Below are 8,036 nucleotides of genomic sequence, written 5' to 3' on the forward strand. Positions count from 1 at the left end.
AGATTGTTCTGGATTAACTGGAGAAGGCGCAGCCCCTGGGCCCTGGAGTCTTCAGCAGGAACCAGCCACCAGAGGCATCCTCAGCAGCTACCCTTCTCTCAGGCATGATCCACCTTGTCCTGTGTTCTGATCTCATAACTACCACTTCGTCCTGAGCCATTCCTGGTCCCCCCAAATAGGGAAACTGATACGTCTGTCCTGAGATCACTCATGGTGACATGTACAAGGCTGAATCCTGTTCTTGGGTCCAGCACTGTCCTTGAGAAAGTGTGGCATCTGAGCCTCCTGGGAAGCTTGGCTTTGTCATAAACATTTTAAGCAGAATAAGTCAAGCTAAAGAAAACTACCTACCTCTGAAGGGAAAAAGAACTCACAATGGAGTGAGGCAATACAGAACTAAGGAGAGGCTGTGTCTTGGCAATGACCATGGGCTGTTTTGTACATTAATGAACCACGTGTCCAGTACCTTGGTCTCCTAAGGAAGCCAGAGCAGGGTTTTGCCCACCCTGTGCAGAGCTGGGGATTGCGGGGCTTTAGAGCAGCTTAGGTAGGAAAGTCAGTTCTACAGCTTATTTAGGTTCTACTGGTCTCACAGGGAATCAAGAATCATTCTCCAAGTGAGATGAAGGAAGAAAGCCTTCAGAAGGCATCTTCTCCCTCAAAACCCTGACCACTGCTGCCTGGTTACCACCACCTCACTCTGATCACTGCCCAGCTTTTCCTGACCTCTCTCTTCACTTGGAGGATAAAATAATACAACATTTATTTGTGACAACTGCCCAGAGTTGGCCCTCAAAGACTGAGCAAAATAAAACCCATGGGAAATGAATGAAAAAAAAAAAAAAAAAACAGAGCCCTCTGAAGTTTGCAGGCCTAACTCTCCCATCTCCTGCAGGGACATGATGACAAGTGAGATGAGCATGAGAACAACTGGAGACACAAGAAATAGGGGCACATCACAGTGTCTTCCTCCCAGAACTCACAGAAATGACTCATTTCTTCACCTGTAAGTTCATAGACATTGTAAGAAAAAGCAGGGACTGTGGTGACCTTCAGGGATAGCATGGACATTTCATTGCTGATATAGGAAAATGGGAGTCTTTACATGATTCCACAAATGAGAGGGGCACTATTCATTCTATTCCAGGGTTCACAAAAGACTTCCCCAGGTAAATTATGGAAGTGAGGAGGCTCTTTCATTGCTACCTGAGAATGGCACAGATGCAACAGGAAGACCCTGGAGGGAGGAAAGTTTCTTCTGCCTGTGGTCAGAGATGCTTCCTTACCCTATCACACCATGAGGCTAGTGTCTGTGACCTTAGCAGAAACAGAGGATGGATCCCCAGGCAAGAAAGGTGGGTGCAAAGCAGCTGTGTAAGGCAGGTAAGCTGTAGAAGGAAAGCTCTGGCTGCTTAGGGCAGTGCTGCTTTTCCCTGGGATACTTAATAGCAACATGAGTCAATTGTCTGATTATTCAAATGATTCTCTCCGAGCTCCAGGCCAAGAAGGCTCTGTGATGTAATGACCATGACCAATTGGATAGTACATTAAAGAAGATAAACTGAGTGTGTGTGGGGGCGGGAGTAGTGGTGGTGGTGGAATGAGGGAGCAACACAGTCTCAGGACAGAGAGAAATCAATCATTCTAATTGTCCTAATTGCAGACTCGACCAGGCTACAAATGGAAGACTTTGCATTTGGCTGCCTCTTTCGCCATCCAAGACCATAAAAGTTGTGCAATTTAAAATTCATCTAAAGACCAAAGTAGTTTCAACCTGCTGAGATGAGTAACACCCAAAGTCAACAACTGTCAATCATGGTCCACCTGAAGCATAGCACGGAATACAAGTGGTATTAGCCCTGAGATAAATATTACAGAGAGTTAGTAAGTTGATTTTGTTCAGCTTGACACTCTCTGAGAAGCATCTAAAAGGGAATGACCATGACTCATATTCTGAGACATGACAGCAGCAATGTGGCTCCTGCTACATCAAGTTCCCATTGTATTTTCACCAGGCTCTACTTAAACCAGGGCAATCAGGAGTGCAGTGGGCTTCTTTAGAGGCCAGGAGTACTGTGGTGAGCAAAACAGATTCTAAAGGTAAAACTCACGTAGGGAGAATAGAGCTCCCCGGTCTCTGTGATTTCACCGGCCATCTCCAAAAAACGTTAGGAAGAGTGGGCAGTAGAGTTTCCTTCAGCGCAGGGCAGCAGCTGTTGCAGCTCCCTAAGACAAAAGAGTACACTTCAGCTTTCTGATGGGCTGACACAGGGGTGGGGTAAAGTTTGCTACTGCTCCCTCCCCACTTCTTGTCCTTTTATTATTAACACTTATCTAAGACTTAAGTACCTGTCACAAGACTCATCCCGGAAGGAAGGGTTCCCTTGGTCAGAGAAAATCTAGGTAGTCGCTTCTCAGGGGACTACTTGCTGCTCAGGGGACTACTCTATGCATGGATATTGCTTGGACTTCACTGATTTACGGGGCCTTCGAAGCCACTGAGTCTCACCCACCAACAGAGTTCTTTACACCCTCGGAGGTGCCCGCTTAATTCCCGAACTGTGTGAGCTCACTACCACCCAGGGCAGCCCACAGAACTGTCTGCTACCTTCGCCTATGGCTGGGAGCTGGAGCTTTCCCAGATGGTCCGTCCAACATAACTCCCTGTCCCAATGTCTCTCTTGCGGTTCTCTTTTTTTTTTTTAAAAGCGGGGCCGCCACTCCCCGTCCCCCAACCAGCCATTCCTACCCTGCTTAGGGTTCCCCATCCTCAAGTGCCCCTCTCTGAGCCTCTCCTTTGCCTTCCCTGCTGGAGGAGCCCCAAGTCTAACGCCCCCTCCGTCCCATCACACCTTCTCCCCCGGTACGACACCTGCCGCACAGCTTGTTCGGGGCGGGCGCGGGAGCCGCCTCCGGCCCCTGTGCGGCTGCCAGCGCCAGCTGTCCCGCACCAGTGCCCACAACGCGCAGGCGCCGGCGCTCGGACCCACCTTCCTGGCGCGCGCTTCGGGCGGGGCGCAGAGCGCTGATTGGGCGCCTCGCGGAGCCGTGGCCGGAATTGGCCCTGGCGGCTGCCGTCTGCGTGGCGGAAGTGAGAAGTGCGCTTCGCCACGCATGCGGGGTGACGGCTGCGGGCCGGGCGGGGAAGCGTGGCCAGTTGGGAGAGGCAGATTACCGGTGCTGCTGGGGACGCTTTCGTCGTCGGGGAATGGGTGTGAGCTTGGCAGTTCCGGTCCCAGGTGGCTGGAGAATCGAGGAGAGGAGCCTGTAGCGCCACACAAAGGGGAGGGGCCTGAAACTAAAGTGGGCTGGGAGGGCGGACTGGGGGCGGGGAAGAGGGAGGGTTGGAGCCCCTGGGCTGGCACCCGAGGGAGGACATGGGAGTTGGTTGAAGGAAAGGCTGGAATTTGATTCTGGGCTGGAGTCCCTGACTGGGGCAGGTAATGGGAGCATTGAGGATGAATCTGGATTTGGTCCTTGCGTTTGATGGATCGACGTTCTGGGAGGTAGACGGAAGGGACCGGCAGGAATGGCAGACCATGCTTGGCCCCTGAGATGCGAGCCAAAGGTTGTTTAATTCTTAACCAAATCAGTTCTCTTTCTTGCAAGAAGTTTGAGAGTGGGTGTTCTTTGACGTGTTTGGAAGGAAAGGACAGGAGGCCCTTTTGTCAGTTTAGCCCCACTCCAGTAGGAGAGATTTGGCTCACACCGTAAGTGGGAAAAAACTCCGGGTTCTTAAGTGTTTGCTGTCCCCTACCTGCAGGCTGCTGCCATGAGGTTGAATCAGAACACCTTGTTGCTGGGGAAGAAGGTGGTCCTGGTACCCTACACTTCAGAACACGTGCCTAGGTAACCATGCACCTTACCTGGAGTGCAGTTTAGCCCCCAGGAGGGTTAAGTAAACAAACTTTCCTTGACACAGCAAGGAGGCCTTCCTTAGCCCCAATCCCTCGAGCTGTAGCTCCTGGGAAGACATGTTGGTTGTGAGAAATAATTACATACAGGAAAAAAAGCTCAAGTGGAGGACAGTGATTACCTGAAAGAAGTTGCCCATTCTCCTGTTTTTCTCATGTGTGTAAGGAAGAAAAATTGTTGTTTCATCCACTTGTAAATCAGTGATATTCCATGGTGTCTGTGGATATGCTCAGTTCTTGGATACTTAACATATGCTTGTTCTAGAACACTCAGCTGATTGATTATTTCCATTTCTTGAAAAGCCAGTGTGGACTCTTATGGGGAGCATTTGGCAAATGTCTAGTAGATTGGGAAAGTGGTGGTATAGGGGGGTGTCCTCTACTTGGAGTTTTCCTTTTGGGGGGGTCCCTGGTGCCTTGTTTTTATAAGGGTCCATCTACCCTTTTTTTGCTGAGGTCAGTTTGCCATATACTTCCCCTTAGGAATTTGAGGAATGTTTGGTTTCAAACTGCTCCTCCGCAAAGATCCCTCAGCCAGGATGTGAAGGTGGACAGATAGAACTTTTCCCTCTTACTGTTCTCTTGTAAGACTGGACTGCCTTGGGGCTTGTGTCCACTGCCTTCATAACTCTTGGGTCTTGTGTGAGCCCTCTTTTAGCCCTGAGGGGCCCTGCTCCCTACCATCTATTTCTTTACCTTAAAAAATGTCAGACCCATGCCTCTGAATTAGCTCTGTGTGTCTAAGGCCATCCCCTTTTCCCTGCAGGTACCATGAGTGGATGAAATCAGAGGAACTGCAGCGTTTGACAGCCTCAGAGCCACTGACCCTGGAGCAGGAGTATGCTATGCAGTGCAGCTGGCGGGAAGATGCAGACAGTAAGGAAGGCCTGGCCCTCCTAGTGGGGGCAGCTGGCTCGAGAGGCAGTCTCCAGGTTCCCTCCCTTTCTCACCTCCAGCCAGTTCTGCTGGGGCCACAAAAACTTGTGAAAAGACCAAAAAATGCATGAAGCCCTTATACCCTCACACCTCCTGGGGTTGGTCCCTGTGGCTGACCCTTCTGCCTTTCTTCCCCACTCACTGTACTGGGTTTGGAAGGATTTAGAGAAAGTAAAACATTTTGGGCTTTACCTATAAATTTAGACCCTGCCCTCATGTCCCTCACAACAGCCTCATGTGGTCACTGCCCCTTGGGTCCCCTGCTTTTGTAGAGTACAGTCATTATTTGGAGAAGGCTGTCTTTTCATAATGATTGGACTTTGTAATGAGCTGAAGGGAGCTCTGGGCCCCTTTTCTCCTCCCAGGCTCAGAGGGGCTGGTGTTCTGTAGTTCTCTGGCTTGGGCATGAACACTGTCCTCATCTCTCTTCTCTGGGGAATAAAGGTGATAGCCCTGTTACCTTCCCTCTTAGAGTGTACCTTCATTGTGCTGGATGCAGAGAAGTGGCAGGCCCAGCCAGTCCCCACCGAAGAGAGCTGCATGGCAGGAGATGTGAACCTGTTTCTCACTGATGTAGAAGACCCCACCCTGGGGGAGATTGAAGTCATGATTGCAGGTTTGTTCCACCTGGCCCTCAGATCTACTAAACCAGAAGTCTGCTGAGCTGCTCAGGACACTCAGGGAGCTCAGTGGCGGTGAGCTAGCTTCTGGCTAGGGTGGACTGGCCTCATCCAAGCCTGGGCTTTTCCTTCTGTTTGTCACTTTATTCCTTATGCTTCAGTGTGAACCTTTGGTTTTACCCCGTAGGGTGGGTGAGGGACCCTTCAAAATAATCCATCTTCTCTGGAGCGTCCTTGCCATGCTATAGGAGGGGTCTTTCCTGTTTCTGGGACCTTGGTCCTCAGCTCCCCCTAGGGGTCCCTGACCGTCTTTCACCTTTATGACAGTGTAGGGGTCAGCTTTGGAGTCAGATTGCACTTCTTCCTGGTGCAATCTGGTGCAGAACAGTAGTGGTAACCCCACCTTCAGGGCGGTGAGAACTCAGTGAGCATGTATCTGTCAGGTGTGCACACTGTACCCTGGCCTAGTGCCAGCTGCTGTGTCACTCTTTCTTGTAGAGCCCAGCTGCAGGGGTCAGGGTTTTGGCACTGAGGCTGCTCTTCTGATGATGTCTTACGGTAAGGAATTCTAAGCGGCTATGTGGGGACAGGTGGTCAGGCCCCAGCTGAGCTTTCTTCACACTTGAGGGTGAGGGGCAGGTGACAAGAGCCTCCACTGCGGATGGGGCCAGGAGGGCAAGGGGGTGCTAGTGAGGGGGCTTCACTGTGCTCTTGCCCTTCTCTCTGATACCTCTGGAGGAGTGACTAAGCTGGGTCTGACCAAGTTTGAGGCTAAAATCGGTCAAGGAAATGAACCCAGCATCCGGATGTTCCAGAAACTTCATTTCAAACAAGTAAGGACGTCAGTGGGCAGGTTTCAATCTGGGGTGGTTGTGCTGGAACTTGTGGCTTAACTTCGAATGTCCTGCTCTCTCTGGCTCACACAGGTGGCTGTGAGCAGCATCTTTCAGGAGGTGACGTTCAGACTGACAATGAGTGAGGCCGAGCGGCAGTGGCTTCTGGAGCAGACCAGCCATGTGGAAGAGAAGCCCTATAGAGGAGGGTCCACAGAGCCCCACTGACAGCCAGGCCTTTTGGGCAGCCACTGGGGCCGCCCACTCCAGAGGCCAGAGCTCTGCACGGGAGACAAATGCATAGTGCCTTCCCTCCTGCTCCAAGCTGGAAATCACCTGTTGGGGCCCTTCAGACCCAGACCAGGCGTGCTGTCTGTGACCTCCTGGATTGGCAGTGGCCAAACCTCCTGGCCTCCCCTCCTGGCCCTACTGACAATGACTCAGATTCCCCTGGAGTGGGTGGCAGGAATCCACTGGAAAGGTCAGGGTGGAGGTGGGAGCTGGAGGGGCCTGGAGAACCAACAGTCTTGGCCAGGCCCAACCCTTCAAGGCCCTGGCTGGGAGTAAAGCACTCGGTCTGGTTAGCTTCCCTTGTTTTCTCATTTGGCTTGCAGAAAAGATCTCCCAGGAGCCCAGTCTCAGTCCCTGTTGAATGTGGGAGGGATGGCTCTGTCCTTGGCTGTCAAAAGCGGCAGGCCAGTGTGACCATGAGGTTTGACCTGGAAGGGCCCCTCAACCTACTGTCCTTGTTTTTGGTTTTAGTGGCCCAGCCCCTCAACCTGTGTCCTTACCTTTTTTGGAGCTAAACAGCTCTAGCTGTATCATTTTGGGGCTAGATAACAACCATTAATAGAAGTTTGGAAGCTCTTGCTCAGCTGCTGGGCTGTGTGGATGGTCTCCATGGTAGGTCTGTCTGTCCTTCCTGCTCCTCACTTTCTGCCCAGAGGGCCACTGCACCTGGCTTGGCCATGAGGGGGCAGCAGAGGCACAGGTTCGGAATGGTCTCCTGGCAATAGCTGCTTACAAGAGAGCCATGCTAGGTCCCTACTTGGGGGGTGGGGGAGTAACCCCTTGAGTCCTGTCCCCCCCACAGCCTGTCATCATCTGGGTTGCCCATCAAGAAAGGCCAGGCATGTTTTATAACACAACCATTGGTTGGGCATGGTGGTGCACACCTGTAATCCCAGTGACCCAAGAGGCTAAGGCAGGAGGGTCACAATTTCAAAGTCAGCCTCAGCAACTTAGCAAGGCTCTAGGCAATTTAGTGAGACCCTGTCTCAAAAAATAAAAAGAGCTGGGGATGTATTCCAATAATAAGTGCCCGAGTTAAATCCCTAGTACCAAACAACAAAAAACCCCAACAACTCAAAACCATAGAAGGCCAAGTATAGGGCATTTTGAGGGGGGAAACACTTCTAGGTCTTTCAGCCACCTTCCTTCATCTCATATCAGACTACAGCTGAAAAACTCGCGAATCCAAAGTCAAAGATCTTGTAGAGCTTTGTACTCTGCCCCAGCCCCTAAGTGACATTTCCCTCTGAGCTACCTGTCCCTGTCTCAGAGTCAAAGGTCTCCCAGGGCTTCTCCGCCTAGCAGGTGAGGTAGGGAGGGGCCTTCTGGGGCTATCCTTACCTGCTCCGCCTATGTGTGTGGGGGGGTATACTCCATCTGGGGCCAAAAGGACAGAGGCAAGGGTCGGGTGGGAGAGGCCAGGCCCAGCTGAGCAAAGCACA

At 51.7% G+C, this 8,036-nt stretch overlaps 2 protein-coding genes across 8 annotated transcripts in view; one reads left to right on the forward strand and one right to left on the reverse strand.

Annotated features, from left to right (window-relative positions):
- Positions 1 to 3,009, reverse strand: part of Slc38a12 (solute carrier family 38 member 12) — a 52,336-nt gene extending 49,327 nt beyond the window's left edge. For 2 of the 3 annotated variants that reach the window (XM_021731204.3, XM_005332528.5), the window contains exons 1-2: positions 2,853 to 3,009; positions 2,112 to 2,226 (exon numbers count right to left, since the gene is read on the reverse strand). In XM_021731204.3, coding sequence (XP_021586879.2) covers positions 2,112 to 2,156 — 45 coding nt within the window. In that variant the 5' untranslated portion in view covers positions 2,157 to 2,226; positions 2,853 to 3,009. The remainder of the gene's footprint in view (positions 1 to 2,111; positions 2,227 to 2,852) is intronic. The other variant, XM_021731203.3, reaches the window with a different exon arrangement.
- An 88-nt stretch (positions 3,010 to 3,097) lies between these two features.
- Positions 3,098 to 6,887, forward strand: Nat9 (N-acetyltransferase 9). 5 transcript variants are annotated; one of them, XM_013361614.4, is made up of 7 exons: positions 3,098 to 3,214; positions 3,764 to 3,849; positions 4,681 to 4,790; positions 5,323 to 5,466; positions 5,969 to 6,028; positions 6,209 to 6,303; positions 6,397 to 6,887. In XM_013361614.4, exons 1-7 carry the CDS (start codon positions 3,209 to 3,211, stop codon positions 6,529 to 6,531), a joined length of 636 nt encoding a protein of 211 aa, XP_013217068.1. In that variant the 5' UTR covers positions 3,098 to 3,208; the 3' UTR covers positions 6,532 to 6,887. The 5 variants fall into 5 exon arrangements, with proteins under 5 accessions (XP_013217068.1, XP_013217069.1, XP_040124418.1 ...); XM_013361615.4 differs by having other exon boundaries at positions 3,103 to 3,239; XM_040268484.2 differs by lacking the exon at positions 3,098 to 3,214 and adding an exon at positions 3,281 to 3,303.
- Positions 6,888 to 8,036: the final 1,149 nt, after the last annotated feature.

Source organism: Ictidomys tridecemlineatus, chromosome 3 (assembly GCF_052094955.1).
Source record: "Ictidomys tridecemlineatus isolate mIctTri1 chromosome 3, mIctTri1.hap1, whole genome shotgun sequence".
Lineage (NCBI taxonomy): Eukaryota > Metazoa > Chordata > Mammalia > Rodentia > Sciuridae > Ictidomys > Ictidomys tridecemlineatus.